Below are 26753 nucleotides of genomic sequence, written 5' to 3'. Positions count from 1 at the left end.
GGAGAGTTGGGTGGAAAAGTGGCAGGTGGTTTTCAATCCAGACAAATGTGAGGTGATGCATTTAGGCAAGTCTAATTCTAGAGCGAATTATACAATGGATGGAAGTGCCTTGGGAAAAGTTGATGGGCAGAGAGATCTGGGAGTGCAGGTCCATTGTATCCTGAAGATTGCTCCACAGGTGGATAGAGTGGTCAAGAAGGCATATAGTATGTTTGCCTTCATTGGACGGGTATTGAGTATAATAGCTGGCAAATCATGTTAAAATTGTACAAGACATTGGGTCGGCCACATTTAGAATACTGTGTACAGTTCTGGTTGCCACATTACCAAAAGGATGTGGACGCTTTGGAGAGGGTGCAGAGAAAGTTTACGAGGGTGTTGCCTGGTGTGGAAGGTGCTAGCTATGAAGAGAGGTTGAGTAGGTTAGGTTTATTTTCATTAGAAAAAAGGAGATTGAGGGTGGACCTGATTGAGGTTTACAAAATCATGAAGGGTATAGACAGAGTGGATAGAGACAAGTTTTTTCCCCAGGGTGTAGGATTCAATAACGAGAGGTCATGCTTTCAAGGTGAGAGGTGGAAAGTTTAAGGGGGATACACACGGCAAGTACTTCACACAGAGGGTGGTGGGCATTTGGAACGAGTTGCCAGCAGAGGTGGTAGAGGCAGACCCGGTAGATTCATTTAAGATGTGTCTGGACAAATGCATGAGTAGGTGGGGAGCAGAGGGATACAAATGCTTTGGAATTGAGTGACGGGTGTAAACAGTACATTTGGATCGGCTCAGGCTTGGAGGGCTGAAGGGCCTGGGCTGTAAATTTTCTTTGTTCTATTATGTAGAGTCCAGAATTGCACACAATATTCTAGTCATTGCCCTAATTGAAATTTTAACCAGTTCCAGCAAAACCTTCCTGCTGTTAACTCTGTGCCTTGATTAATAAAGGCAGGTATGCCAATTACCTTCTTAATCACTTTATCTACATGTCCCTCTACATTAAGGTACCAGTGGACATGCACAGCATGGTTGCTCTAATCCTTTGTGCTTCCCAGTTCGATTCATCATGCCATCGAGTCATAAGATGCACAGCATGGAAACATACCCTACAGTCCAACCCATCCATGCTGACCAGATATCCCAACCCAATCTAGTCCCACCTGCCAGCACCCGGCCCATATCCCTCCAAACTCTTCCTATTCATATACCCATCCAAATGCCTTTTAAATGTATTTTCTGGCCTTGTTCGTCTTTCCCAAGGAGAATGCTTCAGACTAATCTGGGTTGAATTTTGTTTGGCACTAATTAGCCTTCTATATCCTCCTATAATGTAAGGCTATAGTCCTCACTATTTGCCACCCTACCAATTTTTGTATCATCCCCAAATGTATTCCAGAGTTTGGGGCTATGGAACTGAAGGAAGGTCACCGTTGGTGGGTTAAAATTGAATAACTGGGAACCTAAAATTAGAGAAGTGCATATACAGAGAAACCTTGATTATCCAAACAACACAGGCAGGGAGTATTTTGTTCAGATCATCGAATGCCGGATAACACAGTTTAGCCAAGCATCGCGATCTTGCCAAATAATCCAAAATTCGGATGATCGAATGCTGGACAATCGAGATTCCTTTGTATACCAAGAAGTCAAGGGGCTGTGGAGGTTATAGGATATGGAGGGACGAGGCAATGAAGGGATATGAAAACTAGGTTTAAAAAAATCAAATTAGGATTATGTTTGACCAGGAGCCAGTGTACATTAGTAAGCATGGGACAGAGAAGGAAATGATAGTTGCTTCAAATTAAGATAGAGGCAACTGTTTTTATGACATTGGCAATGGGTAGAATGTGGGATATCACCCAAGAATGCATTGGAATAACCAATTTTCAATGTAACATAGGCATGAAGGAGAGTTTCAACAGCTGAGCTGAGACTGGGGCAAAGCTAGTGTTGATAGCAGTGAAAACAGGCAGAGTGAATGATGGCACAAGGAAGAGGTCAGAAGAGCAGCTCAGGGTCATTTATGACATCAAGGTTGTAAATAAATTGGTTTATTCTAGGGCGAGATCTTGATACAAAAGTTATTGGCTTCTCTTTACCATTGGATAATATGTGAGAAATGCCTGCTCCCACTCCATATTGTGATACATGCTAGTTAGCAGTAACTTAGTGTCAAATGAGCTAGGACTTCTGACTTTATTAAAATCTCTAACTTATGTAAAAGCTTTAATGATAATTTAGCAAGCCCAAAATGGTTTATATGTTTAGCTACTGGTGCCTCAGTTATTGCATTTACTTTTGAAGGTGTTATTGATGTTAAGGGAATACATATGACATGGCTTAATATTCGATGGAAGGTTAAAAAAAATCACATTTGTCTTTCCTCACTGTTAGGTTACAATCTTCAAGTCATTGCAAAGTAAATTCTGGAGATGCTTTTATTCTTCTCATGACTAAAATAACATCTACGTAACATTAGACTTGTTCCAATCCACTTAAAATTTAATTCATGGCGTATTCAAGGTCAGAAGTCAAACAACACCAGGTTGTTGTCCAACAGGTTTATTTGAAATCAGAGTTTCAGAGTACTGCTCCTTCGTCAGGGGCAATGCTCCAAAAACTTGTGATTTCAAATTAATCTGTTGGACTGTAACCTGTTGCCATCTGACTTCTGACCTTGTCTACCCCAGTCCGACACTGGCATATCCACATCATGACATATTTAGAATAATGCAGGTGTAGATATGATTCCGAAAGGAAGCCCCTTGTATTTGAATAGATCTTTGTGTCACGATCATTAAGTATTTCTGTGACGCAGAATCAGCATTTATCTGGAGATAGGCTTGATTAAGGTGAATTCAACTGAAAAACCAGCCTCCAGTTAGTCCAGCAAATTTATCATTGATTAAAGGCAAAGGACATGCTCAGCACACTGCATTGGATTAAAGTGACCTTAAAATCACTGCAGAAACATATGGATCCATCTTTCTTCTTCACTGATACGATATGCAAGGCCCAATCACACTCATCAACAGTTTCAAGGATTCCCACCTTGACCAGCCTCTCCCATTCTGTCTTAATCTTTGGTCTGATTGTTGTTAGGTGCTGATCTAGCCTTGCGACATTTTGCTTAATTCTCATCCTTGATCTTCAATTTGACAGATGCCTTTTCCATGCTTCCTGGATCCCAACCTCAACACTAGTTGTTTTCTTATGTTCCTGTGACCAGGAAGCTGAAGTGTTTAATACCAGGAGCTTTATTAGTTTCACTTTAGATTTCCACTTTACAGGGAGCAAGGTGAGATCAAGCTGTTTCCTACGCAAAATGGTTGATGGCATTATCATTACAAGATGTGATTAGGCTCTTAAAGTGACAGCCCACTGTACCTACAGAAACAAGCAACAGGTGGATCTTCATGGTGACCTCAACTGATGAGGGAATTGAACCCCTGCCAGTGGCTTCCACCTACAGCACAAACAGCCATCTAAGCTAACTGATTCCTATCCTCAAGTAATGTTTGATCCTTTGTTAAACACCCTCTCCCTCGTTTTGGACAAAAGATCATTTATTATTTACATAGTTCATGTATCTCCCATCCCTACTCCTAATAGTTAACTAAAATAGTAAACTCTGCATTTAATCTCCCTTGTTGCTGCAGTTTAACTCGGCTGGTGCAAATCTACTTGGTAGAGTTGTAAAATAGCATAACATTGAAGATGGCTGTTCAGCTCCTCCTGCACAAATCAACACATTATGTCAAGACTATAACTTCACAGGTGTTGGCACCGATCCCATTCTCTTCTATGATATGGCATCAAGAAGAAACGGCAGATACAAAGCCCAGGTCAAATTTATAGTTATTGAAATTGCACAGGTGAGAATCAATTGTGCAGCAGCTCAAGAATTCAAGACACTGCACATGCAACAAAGCTCCCTACTTTTGATGAAAATTTAATTTCAAACTCGATTCCTATGAAAGTTTGAATGTAAATTTTCTATTAAATGAAATGAAGTCCAGTGTCTTGACCTGCTCAAAGTTATTTGAATTCTTTATAGCAGGATAATTGCTCTATATTTTAATTCTCTGCTCATTCAACCGTACTTAAGGAATGTTTTCTTTCCTAATGTGTACATCATTCTTGTTGACTTTATAAATGTTAATTTCTATTCATATTAATCCAACTTTGAGGATCCCACACTACATTTCTGTTTTGCTGTTGGATATTTTTGAGGTTTGGTTCAGTGTGAAACTATACACTGCTTATGCCAATAAGAATTGTGCGAAGATTGTCCACACTCCCTTCTCTTTGCCTGTACAGCAGAAGGAACATTGCTTCTTTATTGGGATTTAAATAGGCAGAATTAATGATATAACCATCAGGGCTTTCTGTTGTCTGAAATGGTTGTGAAATGAGCTTTAACTAACTACTATTTCCTCATTATTGTTATTTAATGTGTAATTACTGCAAAAGCAGACTTCAATTACAGAAACTTATTGAATTGTTCAGATTCTGACTTTAAAAATGCACGTGTTTTTTAGTGCCTTATTACCTTGAATAGTTTCAAAACTTTTTCCAAAATGTATAACTTTTACAAGTCTGATGATTTATCAGCAAATGAGACCGTCATATTTACATCAGCAATGTTTCACAAAAAAAAATTGAATGGATAGTTAGTCCACTATTTAGTAATTATTGAACACAAGCCACTGGCTGGGCAATGGTTAAACTTTGTTTTTCGAGCAGTAATATTGATTATTTGTGTCCCTTTATGTTTCCAAACATGTCTTATTACGTGTCTTAAAGAAGCTACTGCGACAGTGCTGCAAATGCCTGTCCTATGTTAGGGTTTGAGCCGGAGCAATTGTGCAGATCAGGAGCATACTGCCATCTGAGTTAATATCTGAACTACATGCCCTGAACCTCATTGGCTGAAATAAGACAATGCACTGTTGTTCCAGTAGGTCAGTGACGTGTTTGTATTAGTATTTACTGGAAGGAAATCAGTTGACACATTAATGAACTCAGTAATTGCCATTCATAAGACATAGAATCAGAAATTAGGCCATTCAATCAATCGAGTCTTCTCTGTCATTCAATCATGACTGATAAGTTTCTCAACCCCATTCTCCCACTTTCTCCTCGTAACCCTTGATCCTCTTGATACTCAAGAACCTATCTATTTCAGTCTTCAATATACTAATGACCTGGCCTCCACAGCCTACTGTGGCAATGAATTCCATAGATTCATCACTCTCCAGCAGAAGAAGTCTCTCCTTATCTCAGATCGAAAAGGTCTTCCCTTACTCTAAGGCAACGCCCTCGGGTCCCCGTCTCTCCGACCAATGGAAACATCTATTCTGTCCAGACCATTCAGTGTTCTGTATGTTTCCATTAGATCTCCTCCCTCCTAAAACAAAATCCTTCTAAGCTACATCAAATATAAACCCAGAGTCCTGAAACGTTCCTCATATGTTAAACTTTTCATTCCTGGGATCATTCTTGTGAACGTTCTCTGAGCACAGCCCAGGGATAGAACATCCTTCCTAAAATACGGGGTTCAAAACTGCGCATAATACTCCAAATGTGGTCTGACTAGAGCCTCAGAAGTACATCCCTGCTTTTATATTCAAGTGCTCTCAAAAGAAATGCCATCATTACATTTGCCTTCCTAACTACTGACTCAACCTGCATGTTTACCTTGAGTGAGTCCTGGATTAGAACTCCCAAGTCTCTTTGCACTTCAGACTTCTGATGTTTCTCCTGATTTAGAAAATAGTCCATGCCTCTGTACTTCCTATCATTTGTTTGTACTTTCCCTACATCTTCAAATACATATCCAATTTTGGAAATTATGATGAAATTTGTTTCACCACCCTATCAGGCACTGAATTTCAAATCTCACTGCTCTTCCATGTCAAAATAATGGCTAAAGTTAGCTACAGCAAGGCAACATCAGAACACTTGGAGACCCTGAGTAGGGTTAAACTGGGTCATGGCACTGGTACTGTTTGGCATAATCTTTTCTTTGCTGTTTCCATATGCCCTTGCTGATTGACGAAGGATGCCTCTTTACATACCAGAACTAATGGAAAACTGTCTAACCTTGCTTGCCTAATATTCAAGTCCAAGGTGCACCAAGTCCTTACCAGAGTTCCCCTGCACTGGTGCTGCCACACTAACCAACCATGCTGTAAAACATATACAGTGGTGAATGCACAGATACTCTTACGTCAGTAGAGAGTTTGACTATCAGCAGCAGGGAGACAGATAGTATGGTGCGGGATGTTGCAATGACAAGATGACAGTGGAGGTTGTTGATAGTGTCACATATCTTCATAATTGCCAGCAATCTGTCACTTGAAAGCAATGCTTGCATCACACAAGATACAGTTGTTATGTCAAGCTAAGCAAGAATACATGGGGCAACAGCAACGTAACTGAGTGTTTGCCAAGCCTGTCCCCTGAACATACATGGATGACATATACTCAGCAGGAGTAAAGGCTGAATGGCTTCTGCCTTTGCCTCAGGTGTATGTGTAGCAGTTCTTGGTTGAATGACAGGGTGGACTTTACTCTTGTCTGATGGCAGATTTGAAGAAGAGTAATTCTAAATCCATCGGGAAGTTTGTCTGACTTTCTGTGATTGTATTGCCTGCACCAGGTCTCGCCACAATTCTATTAGCCGCAATGAGCTGATTGAGATCCTTAAATGGGCTATTAATTTCTACTTAACTGCTTCACTAAGGATCATCTTCCTTACTGAATAACAGTCTTGGAATGCTTCAAATGAACCTGCCTCCACCACACTCAGGCCATGAACACCAAACTTTAACCACTCACTGCCTGAAAGTTTCTTCTCATGTCACTTGTGCTTATTTTGCCAATTGCTTCATATACGTGCTCTCTCCTCCTTGATTCTTTCACAACTAAGAGCAATTTCTCTCGATCTACATTGCCCAGGACACACACAATTTTGATTACTTCCATGAAGTCTCCTTGCATCCTTTTTCCATTCTGCATAGTGAACTTACCACTGGGTCATGAGTTCTTGAACATCCAAATCTTTGCGACATGAACACCTGTAAGTGCTGGGAAATAGTCTCTTAGAGTGGTAATCTCCTGAAGATTGAATGCTTGGTCAGATATTCAAAGAGGTGAGCAGAAACAAAAGGCTTACCTGATCATAAAGTGGGTCCTGAGAGAACAGAGGAATTTCCCAATCCATTGTGAACTTCTAAGCAAATGTGACAGAGACTGCCAAGCCAGACTGAGATTCCTGAAACCTGAGCCACTTCAGTGATGCTGAACAAAGTTGACCACCACAGTATGGATTCACTGTCTACTGTGACAGAAGACTGGGAAAAAAAATGAACATTTGTGTACCAGAAGCCTTTTCCTTCATGTCATCTCTGCTCTTACAAATTGTCTTAAATCCGTGCCTTCTGGATTTTGGCCTTTTAGTTAATGCAGTGGGTTCTCCTTCCTTCTCTCACTCTGTTAAAATCTTTTGTAATTTTAAACACCTTTATTGGATCTCACTTGGTGTTCTCTGCTCGGACGGAAGCAAGTCCATTTTTCCTCAGTATTCATGGTAGCCATCCTCTGAAATCTTTCTTCCTTTTGAACTTATTTTGCTATTAAATCAATGTTACTGAAAAAAAAGGAGCAATTCTGAAAAAAAGGCTTAAATTTTGTATACCCAATTATTTTTGTTTATAATTTCCTTTTCATTTTATTTCTAGGAAAATACATGCAAATGATGAATATCCTGAAGCCAATTGCTTTTGATGTTATCCACTGTATGTCACAACTATTTGACTATTACTTGTATGCTGTATATACATTTTTTGGACGGGAAGACATGGTAAGTTCTGATGTCTATAATGGTTAAGTTCTCCAACAGATGCTGATATTTTAACAAATGACTACGTGTTTTCGTATGATGTCATTCATGTAATTAGCAGATCCCTAGGCATTTCATAGGGGCATTCCGAAGCAGAAGCAAAGTACTCTAGATGCTTGAAATCTGAAAGTATAAGTATAAACTGTGGGAAATACTCAGCAGATCTGACAGTATCTATCGAGAGAGAGAGAGAGTATTAACTCTTCAATTTGCAATCATGAATCTAATGAAAAGCCCACGACTTGAAATATCAACACTGTTTCTCCTCCACAAATGCTGCCTAACCTGTTCTGTTTTTCTGGCATTTGCAGTTTTTATTACAAAGTCAAATCTTGCACTGAGCTACATAAGGAGATAAGGGAATAAGTAAGCAATAATTGGTTAAAGAGAGAAGTTTTAAGAGGGGTCTTAAAGAAGGAAAAACCGCTCGAGTTTGGAGAGTTCTGGGAGGGAATTCCAGAGCTTAGGGCTTTAACGACTAATGATATGGCTTCAAGTGATGGAGCAGTTAAAAATTAGGGATGTTCAAGAGGCCAGAATCTGGATGAATGGAAAAGTCTGAGCACTGTATAGCTGGGCAAGACTACAAAGGTGAAGAACCTGTTTAAGCAGATATAATCAGGGATGTGAATTTTAAAATTTAAACATTGCATAATGGAGCTAGTTGAGGTCAGCAACGGTTCGGTCTGTTGGCTAGACAGACTTGGTACAAGTTAAAACAGACTGGCAGAATATTGTGTGCAATTCTGATCTCCCTTCTATAAGAAGGATGTTGGAAAACTTGAAAGGGTTCAGAAAAGATTTACAAGGATGTTGCCAGAATTGGAGAGTTTGAGCCACAGGGAGAGGCTGAATAGGCTGAGGCTGTTTTCCCCTGGAACGTCGTAGGCTGAGGGGTGACCTTATGGACGTTTATAAAATCATGAGGGGCATGGATAGGTATGTGGGTAGGTCTTTTCCATGGGGTAGGGGATTCCAAAGCTATAGGGTATAGGTTTAGGCTGAAAGGGGAAAGATTTAAAAGGGACCTGAGGGGCAACTTTTTTATGCAGTCGGTGATGCATGGAAAGGAATGAGCTGCCAAAGGAAATGGTGGAGGCTGGGACAATGACAACATTTAAAAGGCATCTGGATGGGTATATGAATAGGGAGGGTTTTGAGGGATATGGACCAAGTGCTGGCAAATGGGAGGCAGATTAGTTTAGGATACTGGTCAGCATGGATGAGTTGGACTGAATGGTCTGTTTCCATGCTGTACACGTCTATGACTCAAATTTTAAAAAGCTTGTGTATGAGCAGCCTGCTTGATATGTTGAAATAGATTTAAGGTGAAAAAAGAAGCACAAATTAAGAGTTAAGTATTAGATGAGTCTAGGTAGGACAGCATCAGGTAATGTTATGGTGTAAGAAATTGGCTGATTGAAGGACAAAATGTATAATTGGTTGGTAACTCATCTCCGACAAGTATGAAGCTAGTGTTAGAACATAGAACAATACAGCACAGAACAGGCCCTTCGGCACACGATGTTGTGCTGAACATTTGTCCTAGCTTAAGTACCTATCCAATTGCTGCTTAAAGGTCACCAATGATTCTGACTCTGCCACTCCCACAGGCAGCGCATTCCATGCCCCCATCACTCTCTGGGTAAAGAACCTATCCCTGACATCCCCCCTATACCTTCCACCCTTCACCTTAAATTTATGTCCCCTTGTAACACTCTGTTGTACCCGGGGAAAAAGTCTCTGACTGTCTACTCTATCTATTCCCCTGATCATCTTATAAACCTCTATCAAGTCACCCCTCCTCCTTCGCCGTTCCAATGAGAAAAGGCCTAGCACTCTCAACTTATCCACATACGCCCTATTCTCCATTCCAGGCAACAGCCTGGTAAATCTCTTCTGCACCCTCTCCAAAGCTTTCACATCTTTCCTAAAGTGAAGCGACCAGAACTGCACACAGTACTCCAAATGTGGCCTTATCAAGGTCCTGTAAAGCTGCAACATCACCTCACGATTCTTGAATTCAATCCCTCTGCTAATGAACGCTAATACACCATAGGCCTTCTTACAAGCTCTATCCACCTGAGTGGCAACTTTCAAAGAGCTATGAACATACACCCCAAGATCCCTCTGCTCCTCCACCTTACTAAGAACCCTACCGTTAACCCTGTATTCCGCATTCTTATTTGTCCTTCCAAAATGGACAACCTCACACTTGACAGTGTTGAACTCCATCTGCCACTCCTCAGCCCAGCTCTGCATCATATCTAAGCCCCTTTGCAGTCAACAACGCTATCCACAACTCCACCAATCTTCGTATCGTCTGCAAATTTACTGACCCACCCTTCGACTCCCTCTTCCAAGTCATTAATAAAAATTACAAACAGCAGAGGACCCAGAACTGATCCCTGCGGAACTCCACTTGTAACTGGGCTCCAGGCTGAATGTTTACCATCTACCACCACTCTCTGACTTTGATCAGTTAGCCAGTTCTCTATCCAATTGGCCAAACTTCCCACTATCCCATGCCTCCTGACTTTCCGCATAAGCCTACCATGGGGAACCTTATCAAATGCCTTACTAAAATCCATGTACACTACATCCACTGCTCTACCCTCATCCACATCCTCCTCAAAGAATTCAATAAGACTCATAAGGCAAGACCTACCCCTCACAAATCCGTGCTGGCTGTCCCTAATCAAGCAGTGTCTTTCCAGATATTCATAAATCCTATCCCTCAGTACCCTTTTCATTACTTTGCTTACCACCGAAGTAAGACTAACTGGCCTGTAATTCCCGGGGTTATCCCTATTCCCTTTTTTGAACAGGGGCACAACATTCGCTACTCTCCAGTCCCCTGGTACCACCCCCGTTGACAGTGAAGACAAAAAAATCATTGCCAACGGGTCTGCAATTTCCTCTCTCGATTTCCATATAATCCTAGGATATATCCCGTCAGGCCCGGGGGACTTGTCTATCCTCAAGTTTTTCAAAATGCCCAACACATCTTCCTTCCTAACAAGTATCTCCTCTAGCTTACCAGTCCGTTTCATACTCTCGTCTTCTACATTACGGTCCCTCTCATTTGTAAATACCGAAGAAAAGTACTCATTCAAGACCTCTCCTATCTCTTCCGACTCAATACACAGTCTCCCACTACTGTGCTTGGTCGGACTTATCCTCGTTCTCGTCATTCGCATGTTTCTCACATACGTATAAAAGGCCTTGGGGTTATCCTTGATCCTACCCGCCAAAGATTTTTCATGCCCTCTCTTAGCTCTCCTAATCCCTTTCTTCAGCTCCCTCCTGGCTATCCTGTATCCCTCCAACACTCTGTCTGAACCTTGTTTCTTCAACCTTATGTAAGCCTCCTTCTTCCTCTTTACAAGACATTCAACCTCCCTCATCAACCAAGGTTCCCTCACACGACTATCTCTTTCCTGCCTGACAGGTCGTATCTGTTCCTTGAAAGAGTTCCACATTTCAACGACATCCTTCCCTGACAGCCTATGCTCCCAACTTATGCTCCTCAGATCCTGTCTTGCAGCATCGTATTTACCCTTCCCCCAATTGTAAAACCTACCCTGTTGCACGCACCTATCTCTCTCCATACCAAGGTGAAAGTCACAGAATTGTGGTCACCATCACCAAAATGCTCACCCACTAACAAGCCCATTACTTGTCCCAGTTTGTTACTGAGTACCAAATCCAATATGGCCTCCCCTCTGGTCGGACAATCTACATACTGAGTTAGAAAAACTTCCTGGACACACTGCACAAACACCGTCCCGTCCAATCTACTTGATCTAAAGAGCTCCCAGTCAATATTTGGAAAGTTGAAATTGCCCATGATTACTACCCTGTGGCTTCTGCACCTTTCCAAAATATGTTTCCCAATCTGTTTCTCCACATCTTTGCTGCTATTGGATGCCTATAGTAAACACCCAACAAGATGACTGCTCCTTCCCTATTTCTGACTTCAGCCCATACTACCTCCAAAGGCAGATCCCCGTCGAACTGCCTTTTTGCAGCCATTATACCATTTTTAATTTGCAACGCCCCCCCCCCCCCCCCTCTTTTTTTACCACCCCTCTAATCTTACTGAAACATATGTAACCAGGAACCTCCAACAACCTTTCCTGTCCCTCTTCTATCCACGTTTCCGTGATGGCCACAACATCATAGTCCCAAGTACCAATCCACGCCATAAGTTCACCCACGTTATTTCTGATACTTGTTGCGTTGAAGTATACACACTTGAGACCATCTCTGTGTCCACAAGTATTCCCTGTCAGTGCTACCTTCTCCACAGCCTCCCTACATTCTTGGACATCCTGAAAAACAGCTAATCTACTTACTGGGCTACAAGTCCAGAGCTCATCCCCCTGCCAAAATAGTTTAAACCACCCCCCGCGCACCCCCCCCTGAAAAGTGCTAGCAAACCTACCTCCCAGGATATTGGTGCCCTTCTGGTTCAGGTGCAACCCGTCCTGCTTGTACAGGTCCCACCTTTCCCAGAATGCAGTCCAATTGTCCAAATATCTGAAACCCTCCCTCCTACACCATCCTTGCAGCCACGTGTTCAACTGCACTCTCTCCCTATTCCTTGCCTCACTGTCACATGGCATCGGCAACAACCCAGAGATGACGACTCTGTCCGTCCTAGCTTTTAGCTTCCAGCCTAACTCCCTGAGCTCCTGAATGACCTCCCCACCCCTCTTCCTACCTATGTCGTTGGTGCCAATGTGCACCACGACTTCTGGCTGCACACCCTCCCCCTTTAAGGATTCTGAAGGCACGGTCCAAGACGTCTCGGACCCTGGCAGCCAGGAGGCAACAAATCATCCGAGAGTCTCGCTCATGTCCACAGAACCGCTTGTCTGTCCCTCTAACTATAGAGTCTCCTATAACTAGCGCTCTCCTTCTCTCCCCCTTTCCCTTCTGAGCCTCTGAGCCGGACCTCGTGCCAGAGATCGGGTCACTGCAGCTTACCCCTGCTAGGCCGTTTCCCCCCCCCCCCCCCCCCCCCCCCCCCCCAAAAGTATCCTAAGTGGTATACTTATTGTTGAGGGGAACGACCACAGGGGATCCCTGCACTGCCTGCTTCCTCCCCATCCCACCTCTAACTGTTACCCAGCTACCTCTGTTCTCTGGCGTAACTATGTCCCTGTAGCTTCTATCTATCACCCTCTCAGCCTCTCGAATAATCTTCAGTTCATCTAACTCCAGCTCCAGTTCCCTAACGCGGTCTGTGAGGAGCTGGAGCTGGCTGTACTTCCTGCAGGTGAAGTCGGCAGGAGCATCAGTGGTCACCCCTACCTCAAACATCCTGCAGGAGGAACACTCCACTGCCTGCACTGCCATAACTCTGCACTTAGTCTCCAAAGCAAGAACACTAAGTCGCTTACCTTTTTTTTAAGGTTAGAGAAGGAGGGAGGATGTAGTGTCTCTGGTTCCTTCTGCACTCAAATAACAATCACTTACCTTCCCGACCAACTTTGCCTAGTGTTGTCTAGGTTGGTTTTAGATTTTTCTCGAGGAGAAGGATGAGTTGGTGGCGAGGCAATGGTGTTTAAAATGGATATCGAAGATAATACATGGCTTTAGTCTTCCCATACGTTCAACTGGAGAAAGTTTCTGTTGAACCCTCACTGGATGTCAGACAAGCAATCTGACAATTTAGAGATAATACTTCGTTTAGTGAGATGTGGTGAGATAGAGTTAAGTATTGTGGAACTTGAAGCTCTATTTTCTGATGATGTTGAGGTAAAGCAGGTAGCTATGAAACAGGAGGCCTGAGGACAGATCCTTGGAGGACACCAGAGGTGATGTTATTGCAAGTGCTGCTCTGGATTCGTTTTGGTAAGAATGCAGGGAGGTAAATGGAGTTGCTGCCAGTTTGATGACAGTTGAAAGATGGTGCAGTGTGTCAAAGACAAGGACAAGAAAGAAAATGTGGACTCAGTGAGCAAGAGTGTCAATAAGAGAACAATAGAGGCCTTGGGTGTAGGAGTGTCAGGGAGTGAAGGAGCAAGCAGGATGCAAGTGAAGAATCAAGATGTGTGCAGCAATCTGGGTTAAATCAAATCAGCAAGTTATTATCAGTCATTCAGTTATTAAAAGTGAAAAGATATTTGAGAGGTTCAAGGCACCCAATAACATTTTATGTAAAAATTACAAATCAAGAATGTACATTTTTTTTGTGAGAAAGTGATTATCATTCAGCAGGTTAATTTTATTACACTACCATTTTCCTGATCATGGAAAGCATTTTTCATTTCTTATGTCAATTACTAATATTTTCTAAAATCAAATCGTAGAAGAGTACAAAAGAACCATTTATGCATTGGTAACATTTTGACTTATTTCAATATAGATTTTTGAACAAGTAGGTGGAGTTTGGCAAACTTGAATTATTTTTCACTTGGGCAAAGCCCTTAGATTTTATGGATGGTGTAAGTGAGTTCGTTCACAAGTGAAGTATTTTACTTAATCAACATTTCAGGCTTTATTTTCTTTCAGTATGAATCCACAGGACTGGGACTCATTAGCAGCAGATTACGAACCACATTGAATAGAATACAAGAGAGCCTTATTGATCTGGTAAGGAAGTGAATCTCTGAATTCTTGTTTTAGTTGAATTAGCTGCAAAAACAAAGCTCCAACATTCACAGGGAATTGTACTTGAATTTTAGAGCTCCTTGCTGGAAGGTCAGTTATCTTTGGGGAAGGTTTTGTCACCTCAGTTATAATTGTACAGAATGATAGGTGAGAATGTTTATTCACAACTAGAATTTAGCAAGAATAAACTCAGTAAAATTCAGTAGAAAAGTAGCACAAGAGCCATATTTGCAATAAGTCAGAAGTGCTAAACCTGTCATTTAAAACTGTTACAGAAAAGGAATATTTGAGCAAATATTGTGTCCTTCTGCTTTTGTTTGTTGAGTAGATAAAAATCGCACACCTCTGGCAAATGTTCTATTATCTGCTGAACAGAATACACTCAGTACCTGCCATCATTGGGAAGGTCACATGTGATGTGATGTGATGTGATGAAAGTAGTAGAAGAAAGGGTTTCATTTATGACCTCAGAACATCCCAAAATGCAACCAAATAATTATCTGCAAGAGTTCCGTTGAAATGTTGGAAACACAGCAAATTGTGCACATTAACGAGATGCTAACAGCTTAAAAGGGGGGAAAAAAAAGACGCCTTATATATTACTCTACAGCCAATTAAATTCTTTTCAACTGTAGACACTGTTGTAATATAGTAAACATGATAGTCAATTTGCACACCACAAATATCCACAAGCATGCGTACACACAATGCCCAGGCAATTAGTAACAGATGATCTGTTATAGAGTCATACATGACCGAAACAGACTCTTCATCTGTGCCAACCAAGTTTCTGAAAACTAAACTAGTCCCACTTGCCTGTGTTTGGTCTATATTCCTCTAAGCCTTTGCTACTCATGTACCAATCCACATGTCTTTTATATGTTATAATTGCATTTACCATTTCCTCTGCAGTTCATTCCACATACAAACAATCCTCTGTGTGAAAAAGTTGCCCCCACGTCCCATTTAAATCTTTCTCCTGTTTAAAAAATGTCCTCTAGTTTTGAACTCGCCTACTCGAGGAAAAGACCTTTGCTATTCACCTTATCTATGCCCTTCATGATTTTATAAAGCACTATAAGGTCACCTCTGAACCTCCTACACTCCAGTGAAAAAAGGAGAAAGTGAGGACTGCAGCTGCTGGAGATCAGATTTGAGAGTGTGGCGCTGGAAAAGCACACCAGGTCAGGCAACATCTGAGGAGCTGGAATCTGATGAAGGGCTAATGCCCAAAACGTTGATTCTCCTGCTCTGCGGATGCTGCCTGACCTGCCATGCTTTTCCAGCACCACACTCTCGACTTCAATGAAAAAAATCCCAGCTTATGCAGCCTCTCCTTATAACTGAAACCCTCCAGTCCTGGTAACATCCTTATATATCTTTTCTGAACCCTCTCCAATTTAATAACATCCTTACTATTGCAAGATGACCAAAACTGTACACTCCAAGAGTGGCCTCACTAATGTCCTGTACAACCTCATCGCGGCATCCCAACTCCTATACTCAATGGCTTGTGCAACGGAGGCAAGCATACAAAACACCACCTTAACCACCCTGTTCTTCCCACATATGAGTACAAATCAGATGCCTGAAGACTTAGAACTTGGACAATGCAACACACCTTTAGTCAGGTGCTGGTGTCAATGTACATATTGTGCACAAATCTCTGGAATAGCACTGCTTGCTGTCACCAGTCACAGTACTGACAACAGGAATTAGGGTGTCATGTTACAGCTGTACAAGACATGGCTAAGGCCACATTTGGAGTACTGCAAACAATTCTGCTCACTCTACTATCGGAAGGATGTTCTTAAATTGGAAAGGGTGCAGAAAAGATTCCAAGGATGTTACTGAGACTCGTAAGGTTTGAGTTATAAGCAGAGGCTTAACAGGCCAAAACTATTTCCCCTGGAGGGTAGGAGGCTGAGGGGTGACCTGATAAAATTGAGGGATATAGATAAGGTGACTAGCCAAGATATTTTCCTCAGGGTAGAGGAGTCCAAAACTAGAGGGCATAGGTTTGAAGTGAGAGGAAAAAAAATTTAAAAGGGACCTGAGAGCCCATTTTTTTCAGAGGGTGGTGCATAGATGGAATGATCTGCCAAAGGAAGTGGTAGAGTTTAAAAATGTGTTGCTGGAAAAGCGCAGCCGGTCAGGCAGCACCAAAGGAGCAGGAAAATCGACTTTTCGGAATCCTGAAGAAGGGCTTATGCCCGAAATGTCGATTCTCCTGCTCCTTTGATGCTGCCTGACCTGCTGCACTTTTCCAGCAACACATTTTTAAGCTCTGATCTCCAGCATCTGCAGTCCTCACTTTCTCCAAGGAAGTGGTAGAGGTGGGTATAATTACAACATTTAAAATGCATCTGGATGGATCCATGGATAGGAGAGGTTTAGGGAGATATGAGTGAAACACAGGCAAATGAGACTAGTTCAGTTTAGGTTACCAGGTCGGCATAGATGTGTTGGGCTGAAGGGCCTGCTTCCGTGCTCTGTGACACTGAAAAGCACAACCTTCTGACTCTGGCAAGCTTACAACTACCTGAGGCTTAGCTGGCATTATTCGAGTGCTGCACTCCTGCACCCAATATTAATTTAGGGAAACAAACAAGTTCTCCCATTTTCTTTGCCTCCATTGCATCTGATCTGATGATGTCACCTTCTGCAGGGTGGCCTCAGGAATATCAACCAATTTCTTAACCAAGAATTGCCCAGTACCATGGTCAATAGGACCCTTCTCCAGTTTCTTCATTTCTCCTACCCCCCACCTTACCCCAGTTCCAACCTTCCAGCTCAGCACCATCCTCATGGCCTGTCCTACCTGCCAATCTCCCTTCCCACCTATCTGCCCCACCCTCCCCTCTGATCTATCACCTCCATCCCCACCCCCATTCACCCATTGTACTCTTTGCTCCCTTATCTTCCCTCCATTTATCTTTCCACCCTGGAGGCTCCCTGCCTCTTTTCCTGATGAAGGGCTTTTGCCTGAAACGTCGATTTTCCTGCTCCTCGGATGCTGTCTGACCTGCTGTGCTTTTCCAGCACCACTATGATCTAAACCCTTTAGCCATGTCTGGCCCACCTCCTGCTTTTTTGCTCTCTCCCATTCCCTTCCCTCGCACAACAATGAAAGGGGTCCCTGGTCCTCACTTATTACCCCATCAGTCTCTGCATCGAAAGGATTGTAAGTTACCATTTCCAGCACCTCCACCTGCAACAAAATGCCACCATCAGACACACATTCCCCTCCATCCTTTGTCAGCATTCCATTGGGACCATTTCATTTGGAACACCCTGGGCCACTCCCAACACCACCATCCCCTCCCACACACCCCCACCAATGACACCTTCCCATGCAAATGCAACAGGTGTAACAGCTGCCTGCTTACTTTCTCCCTTCTCACTTTCCAAGGCTTCAGTCGCACCTTCCAAGTGAAATAGCGATTTAGCTGCACTTCACTCGATCTGTTCATAGTGTGGTCTCCTCTAAACTGGGGAGGTGAAACACAGATTGGATGACTGCTTTGCAAAACGCCTACGTTATGTCAGCAGAAAATTAACCTGCTTCCAGTTGCCTTCCACTTCAACACACCACCATGTTCCCACACCCCCTATATTTGTGTCACAGACCTGCTGCAGTGTTCCAACAAGCCTCACTGCAGACTCAAAGATCAGTATTTGATTTTCCACTCTGGGATCCTGCAGCCTCTAGGATTCAACATTGAGTTCAATAACTTTAGAACTTGATTCAATTCTTTTTTTTTAACCCAGCGCCATATCCGGTCATGCTATGACATGGGTTGTTTTTAGCACAGGCAACCCATTTTCACCCACTTTTAGGTCTATTATCACATCACGTGGTTTGCTTTCACTACAGACTGCCCATTCTCTACTACCCTCAACTCTCATTATCACTAACTCAGCTTCGCTTTTGTCTTGGTCTGCTATCTACAATCCCCTCATTTGCCTATCCCTTTCATCATTCTTTGGGCTCCATCTCCACCTATCCACTCCGCTCTCCCTTGTCCAACCTTCTCTTCAGCATAAATACTAGTTTTTCCTTGCTGCTATTAGTCTGATGAAGAGTCACTGGACTCGAAAACGTTAACTCTGCTTTCTTCCCACAGGTGGTGCCAGACCCGCTGAGTTTTGCCAGCGATTTCTGCCTTTGCGTGAAATATTTGGTGTAAATTGTGTTATTTTATTTTAAAAGAGATGTTATTTAGGCTTGCTTTTACAAATGATTTCCATCTACTTCATGATTTATATGGGCAGAAAAGCCTGAAGATAATTGAATTTGTACAAAACCCTTATTTTTGAATTAAAACCTTGAATTTCAGCTATTATGTTCTATGTTAAGTCCCCAGTATCTGCAGTATTTTCTTGTATTGAATCAAGCCCTTCCAATGATTTGGTGACCACCTGCTTGTGCATATTTGTTTACAGTATTTGTGATGCATGAAGTGCACTATAAGAACTTGTTGCCAATCTTAGTGACAGTTGAAACCAGGAAAACATAGTACAGCCAAAACCTGAAGCCAAATGGCTGAACTCCTACAATAATTATCTATTGTAATGTTAGCTTTGGCTGGAAAAGGCAGGTTCATTGTAATCTTTGGTTTAATGTGATTGAGGATTTCTGAGCTTCAATGATGTAGGTTGTTATGGGAACCAAAAGCCAAGACCTCAGTGTTTGATAAATAATCACTGATTATAAGGCAGTTCCAGACTTGCTAGATGTGATGTCAGACCTGATTATTTTTCCATTGAGTAATTGTTTCCAAACCTCTGGCAAATAATGGTATTTAAGAAAACAAAGTTACAACCCAGCAATTGATAACTGTGACATTATATGCTGTAGGATCAATGTTTTTTTTTTCTCCCACAGATAGCATTACCCCGTTGCTTGAGTATGGGAGGTTAACAGCAGAGGGATGTGTTGTCAGCTTTTCATACCTTGTTCTGAAATTCAATGGAGCTGCTCTGATCAGAATTGGGCAATTTTCAGAGCATCCAAGGAGCAGGAGAATCGACATTTCGGACATAAGCCCTTCATCAGGAACGGCTAATGAAGGGCTTATGTCTGAAACATTGACTCTCCTGCTCCTCGGATGCTACCTGATCTGCTGTGCTTTTCCAGTGCTACACTTTTCAACTCTGATCTGCAGTCCTCACCTTTTCCCAGTTTTCAGAACAGGCAACAGTTAGAAGTTGCACCATTTACCTTGTGGTTTTATTTGTTTTACCACAGAGAGTACAGCAGTTTAGACAGAAATCATTGAATCTTCTCAGGTAAAAATTGTATAAATCCTTGAAGACAATGATTCAAGACTGAGTTAGACAACAGAAATGGGTCTGGGTGGGTTACTCTTTGGAGGGTCGGTGTGGACTTGTTGGGCCAAAATGTTTCCACATTGTAAGCAATCTAATCTAAAAATAAAAGCCAGTACAGATGTAGTTATGGTAATTATTGGAGTAGGGTAGGTTTTCATTTGTCATTTCTACCATATACACCTGATGCAGTAAAAACGCGACAGCATTCCTCCAGGACCAAGGGTGCTACATGGACAATCACACACAGCATAAAGTGCATAAGGAGTGCAAAACACGCAAGTTACAGAGTAATAGAAGAATGATAAATAATAGACATTTTTCCAGCAGCTATTTGAAGTCGTGCAAATAATTTCAGATGGCAAAGTGTCCGAGCATACTGTGTTAAGGAGCCTGATGGCTTGTGGGAGGGAACTGTTGCGCAGTCTGGCCATGAGAGACCAAATGCTCTGGTATCTTGTGCCAGATGGCAGGAGGGAGAAGAGTTTGAGTGGGGGGTGGGGGGGGGGGGAAGAGGGTGGGGGGGAAGAACTCTTCCACAATGCTCTTAGCCTTTCGGATGCAGCATATGGTGTAAATGACAGGCTCTTCCACTATAATCCTCTGTGCTCCTGGAGAAATGTCTAATGTAGTTAACTTGTTTTTTTTGTTCTGTGCTGTTTTATCATATTGAGGTAATGATGGTATATTATGATATGACAATCATTTATTGAGCTGTTCTAACTGCAGACTAAGAGCAGCATATCTGTCATCTATTTTTTCATAGTTGTCAGGCACTGTCATTAGGGTTGGGGACAGAATGGTTATAACCCTGCTATGACACCCAACTTTAGGGAGGATAACATTAGGATGGACAAAATCATACAGTTAGACCTTACTGCTGTGAACTGAATTTCCCTTCATCTGCATTAAATGGAGCTTCCAATAGTTGTAGCATTATGTGTATATTATTTCCAAAATTTCTCCTTTCAGCACCATAATGCCTATTTATGATCTCCTCTTCATATACATTTCTCGCAATATCTGATGGTATTAATTTGTTGACTATCTTCTTTTCTACGATCAGTCTTCACTGTGAAACCATTCCTTTGTTGCCTTCTTTAAAGGTACCCTACCGATCTCACTTAAATTATTTCCATTTGCTGCCTGAATGTGATTCAAGTTTTTTTTTCTTCTGGTTTGATCCTCGTGTGGCAATTATCTCTTGTGCTCACTACTCTTAGTATTTTTATTTTTTGTGAAGATAGCACTGCAGTTACTTGTTGACATGTTCATTTTTTTTGGAAGCTTCACTTACTTGCCCAAATATGGTTGTGATGGCAGAGAACATTGCTGTTTTACCTAATATGTTGTACGTGTGAACTTTAAAGTGCTTCTTTAAAAAACACAATCATTTATACCTTTATAGCATTCCACTGTTATGCTCTTCAACTATCCTTTCTAATCTTCCCTCTTCCATGTACTACTTCAACCCCAAGTGAAGAATTAACTAATAAATGTTATCTTTCCAACAAGCATAGATACTCACTTGCCTCAACTATTTATATGTCACAGTGTGGTTCTTCTGAATGCTATGATTGCAAACCCAAGTTACATTCTCTGGTTTTATGGCTACCTCCTCTAAAATCTGATTTGTTGCTTTCATCACTTACAATCAGTTAATTTTTGTGACCTCGTCATATCTGGTGCTTTTCATTGCGCAGCCAGTCTGCAACTAATATTTGCCCTCAAAATCTACTTGCTCATGTCTGGCTTTCCATGTTACTTCGGCTTTATAAACTTCAACCGAATGTTTAACGTTCGTGATCAATAGACAATTTTCACAGGTTTTAGTTCGTTAATTAAGTTTAACTTTCTCCTTCCTGAGCACCTCAGAAAATGTCTCAAAATGCCTGTCTTGTTTACACCTTTCTCAATTAAGTTGTTTTTCTCAATTCTTTATTATTTTCACTTCTCTATGTGCCCTTGTTCCTCTTTTCATTTGTTCCCATTTTGTCAAACCTTAAGTCTGGTGCAATCTGAGTTTACTTCATTCTTTTGTTCCATTTGGCCATTCAACTGTTTTTAAAACACACAGGTTTTTGGTTTTGCGTATCTGACGTTATTATCAAGCTCAATCATCCCTCCCCTCTTCAAATCAGAGGAATATCCAAAAGTCCACCTGCATTGTGGAAGGCAGATGAAATATTGAAATGATGTAAACCTCACATTGGGAGTGGATCACCTTATGTTGATTTAAATGTTTGAATTACTGTAAATACCACTTCATTACCTTAAGAAACTTGGCATTCTACCTCCTCCAGTGATAACCCTGTCACCAACTCATTCCTGAAATGTTTTTTGCCTAATTACCTGCGGATCAGTGGAATGGATACAGACACTAATGAGCACTGGTTCCTCCTGACCTGAACTTAAACATAATGCCAAACCTTATGACTGGTGTCCTGCTGACACGTCTCATTTGCCACCCCTACATCTTCAAATGCTGCTGTCCACATCCAGCATTGTGAACATGCATGATGTGTACAAACTGCAATGGCAAACAAACATTTGCACTGGGTCTGTATGACAAGGCTGAGGAAATTTCTTTTTACATTAAAACAAAAAGTAAATAATTTTGGACATAGGTGCTGCATTTTGGAAAGGCAAATCAGGGCAGGACTTACACATGGATGGTATTCCTGTATTCAGCGATATTGCTGAACAAAGAGACCTTGGAGTGCAGGTTCATAGTTCCTTGAAAGTGGAGTCACATGTAAATAGGATAGTGAAGAAGGCATTTGGTATGCTTTCCTTTATTGGTTGGATCATTGGGTATAGGAGTTGGGAGGTCATGTTGTGGCTGTACAGGACATTGGTTAGACCACTTGTGGAATATTGTGTGCAGTTTTGGTCTGCCTCTTATAGGTAGGATGTTGTGAAATTTGAAAGGGTTCAGAAAAGAGTTACAAGGATGTTGCCAGGGTTGGAGGATTTGAGCTATAAGTAGAACATAGAACAATGCAGCGCAGAACAGGCCCTTTAGCCCCCGATGTTGTGTCGACCTGTGAACTAATCTAAGCCCATCCTCCTACACTATTCTATCATCATCCATGTACTTATCCAAGGACTGTTTAAATCTCTCTAATGTGGTTAAGTTAACTACATTGGCAGGCAGAGCATTCCACACCCTTACCACTCTGAGTAAAGAAGCTGCCTCTGACATCTGTCTTAAATCTATCACCCCTCAATTTGTGATGCCCCCTCATACAAGCTGACATCATCATCCTAGGAAAAAGACTTTCATTGTCTACCCTATCTAAACCTCTGATCATTTTGTGTGTCTCTATCAAATCTCCTCTTAGCTGCCTTCTTTCCAATGAAAACAGACCCAAGTGTCTCAGCCTTTCCTCGTAAGACCTTCCCTCCAGACCAGGCAACATCCTGGTAAATCTCCTCTGCACCTTTTCCACTGCTTCCACATCTTTCCTGTAATGGGGCAACTAGAACTGTGCACAATATTACAAGTGCGGCCACATTGGCAGTTTGTATAATTGCAGTATGACATTACAACTCTGGAACTCAATCCCTCCACCAATGAAACCTAACACACCATATGCCTTCTTAACAGCACTACCAACCCAGGTGTCAACTTTCAGGGATCTATGCATATGGACCCCAACATCCCTCTGCACATCCACACTACAAAGAATATTTCCATTGATCCAGTATTCTGTCTTTCTGTTCTTCCCAAAGTGAATCACCTCACATTTAGCTGCATTGAACTCCATTTGTCACCTCTCAACTTAATTCTGCAATTATCCAAGTCCCCCTGCAACCTGCAATGTTCTTCCAAACTGTCCACTACTCCACCGACTTTAGTGTCATCTGCAAACTTGCTTACCCATCCATCTATGCCTGCGTCTAAGTTATTTTATAAAATGACAAACAGCAGTGGTCCCAAAACAGATCCTTGTGGCAAACCACTAGTAACCGGATTCCAGGCTGAATATTTTCCGTCACCTACCATTCTCTGCCTCCTTATTGAAAGTCAGTTTCTAATGCAAACTGCTAAATCATCCTCAATCCCAGCCAGCAGCTGACTAGGCTGGGGCTGTTTTCCCTGGAGTGTCGGAGCAGAGAGCTCAATAAAATCATGAGGGGCATGGATAGGGTAAATAGACTGGCTCTTTTCCGTGGGGTGGGGGAATCCAGAAGTAGAGGGCAAAGGTTTAGGGTGAGATAGGAAAAATTTAAAAGGGACCTAAGGATCAATTTTTTCACACAGTGGTGCATGTATGGAATGAGCTGCCAGAGGAAGTGGTGGAGGCTGGTATAATGACAACATTTGAAAGGCATCTGGATGGGTATATTAATAGGAAGGGTTTAGAGGGATATGATGTTGGCAAACGGGACTAGATTAATTTAGGATATCTGGTTGGCCTGGACAAGTTGAACCAAAGGATTTGTTTCCGAGCTATACATATGAGTTTCACCAGCGGCGGCACCAAAATTGGAATATACAAATTGCTGTTCAGAAAGAAATTTGGCATTATGCTGTTATATCTTTGGCTATTTTTTGCTGATCATATGAAATCTGGTTGCAAGCCACTGCTTTTGACAATAATATGAATTCAAATAACACCCTTAATTTAGTAAGCCATCCCAATTTGCTTCACAGGAGTGTAATCTGTTAAAATTAAAGAGCATAATGAGACATAAGCGTACGAAGGAGAGAGGGAAAGAGGTGCAAAGTGTTTTAAACAGTGAATTCCATCAATAATTGACTGTATACCTGCTTATGCTCATAGTTCTTGTGTTCAGTATGACGTCACATGCCTTTTTGAAAATGATGCGTTTAGGTCACTATTCCAAATGATTTTCCAACCACCTTGAAAGAAAACACTCTCAGACCCATCTATTTAATATACAAATCAGAAATGACTTTTATGCCAAATAAACCCTTAGCACAGCCTGAGTTGGTCAACACAGGAAGTTCTGCTAATAGGAAGAAGACATTTCAGAGGAACGTAGACATACTGAAAGGATGAGCAAAAATGCAGCTGGTCAGTTTAATAAAATTTTCAAGTCTGAAGTTGATAGTTTGTTAAATAAGGGCATTAATTGAAAGAAACACGATGAATGGAATTCTGATTTAAGGGAATAGCTGTAATTGGCCGAATGGTAAATTAGACTTGAGGACTTCAGTAGTGAAAACTGAAAATGCTGTAAATGATTAAGTCAGGCAGCAGCTTTGGACAGATGAAGTTTATTTCTGGAGTCAGTGACTCAAAATCAGGACCTTTCGGTATAAAACCATTAATCTTAAATGTTTTTCCACAGAAATTGCCTGACCCGTTAAATATTTCAAGAATCTTATATCTAAATTACAGGTGTTCAATTCTCAAGATTCTTCATATTTCCAGCATTTGCAGTATTTGGCTTTTGTGTTGTGAAGTTCAGTGTTCCGCTTAAAAGAGCAGGTGAAATAGAAAACAGCAGGAATGGAACAAGAGGTCAGTGGATAATTCTGCCAGGCAGTTATAGCTCTCTGGTTTATATAACTACTTTGTTTCACCTCATTTGATTTAAAAGTACTATGCTGAAATTCTAGAAATGCACAGCAGATTAATTCGTACATAGTTAATGAGGGAGTGTTAAAGGACATTAACAAAAAAAAGGGAAAAATATCTTGTTGATCTTTTATTGTTCTGGAAAACCATGATTTCTGAATATCCTGACAACCAATAAGTATAAAAGAGCCCAGTTTGTTAAAATAAGTCCTGTTTCCTAGTTTTGAGTTTAATGCTGTGTCCACACACTAGGATGGTCTGTTGAAGAGCACTGACTTGATAAAAATGGATCTTCTGCCATTAGCTGTAATTCTAAAAACAAACTAAGATTTTAGTTTATAACACAAGGTAAAATGTTGTAAATTGTGTTTTCACTCAGTTTTGTATGTGGCTTAAGTATTCTGCAAATCCTCAGCATTGTGAAGATTTTCTTTACTTTTTTTCAAATTTGGGCTTGGATCACTGCACCCTCTGGTCCTTTTCCTTTGCAGCCAGTTTTAAGATAGAAGATTCACTAGGATGTTCCCTGGTATGGAAGGATTGTTTTTTGAGCAAAAGTTAAACAGATTGGGACTTTGACCATTGGAATTTAGAAGAATGAGAGGTGATCTCATTGAAACATATAGGATTCTTAAGGGGATTGAAAGGGTAAATGCTGAGAGGATGTTTCCCCTCATGGAGAGTCTAGGACTGGAGGGCACAGTCTCAGATTTAAGGGATGCCAATTGAAAACTAAAATGAGGAGGAATTTCTTCTCTGAAGGTTGAGTCTTTGGAACTCTTTTTTCCTACAGAGAGCTGCCAGGGCAGTGTCCTCATGTATTGTTAACAGCTGAGATAGATTCTTGATCAGTAGGCAATCAAGGGTTGTGGAGAACAGAGCAGAACAGTAAAAATGAGGGGTTTCGGACTAGCCATGATCCTAGTGAATGACAGAGCAAATCCGAGAGATCGAATGGCTTATGGTCTTACGGTGTATAAGTTATGTTCATTCAGTTGTCAATAAGTCTAAACATCTGAATTTAGTTCATGTGCAAATATAGCTGTCATTCACGTTTTATTACATATAATGGCTTAAACTTCTTGTATAGTAATTTATGTTCCAGTTGTTCAGTCTACTAGATATTATATTTGACTAAAAGAGTACTACAATAGATTGCCTGATTTGTAGGAAGACCATCGATTTATCCATGATTTGGAGATGCCGGTGTTGGACTGGGGTGTACAAAGTTAAAAATCACACAACACCAGGTTATAGTCCAACAGGTTTAATTGGAAGCACACTAGCTTTCGGAGCGACGTCCCTTCATCAGGTGATATCACCTGATGAAGGAGCGTCACTCCGAAAGC

The 26753-nt window shown here is 41.5% G+C and overlaps 1 protein-coding gene across 1 annotated transcript in view; it reads left to right on the top strand.

Moving 5' to 3' along the window:
* The window catches only part of vps50 (VPS50 EARP/GARPII complex subunit), a 192079-nt gene that overhangs the window by 143990 nt on the left and 21336 nt on the right, over positions 1 to 26753 (top strand). Inside the window, exons 21-22 of the mRNA XM_060824779.1 lie at positions 7740 to 7861; positions 14423 to 14503. Coding sequence (XP_060680762.1) covers positions 7740 to 7861; positions 14423 to 14503 — 203 coding nt within the window. The remainder of the gene's footprint in view (positions 1 to 7739; positions 7862 to 14422; positions 14504 to 26753) is intronic.

Source organism: Hemiscyllium ocellatum, chromosome 5 (assembly GCF_020745735.1).
Source record: "Hemiscyllium ocellatum isolate sHemOce1 chromosome 5, sHemOce1.pat.X.cur, whole genome shotgun sequence".
NCBI classification, from domain to species: domain Eukaryota; kingdom Metazoa; phylum Chordata; class Chondrichthyes; order Orectolobiformes; family Hemiscylliidae; genus Hemiscyllium; species Hemiscyllium ocellatum.
Note: the sequence above shows the minus strand (reverse complement) of the source record. Positions and strands in the feature narration are given on the sequence as shown.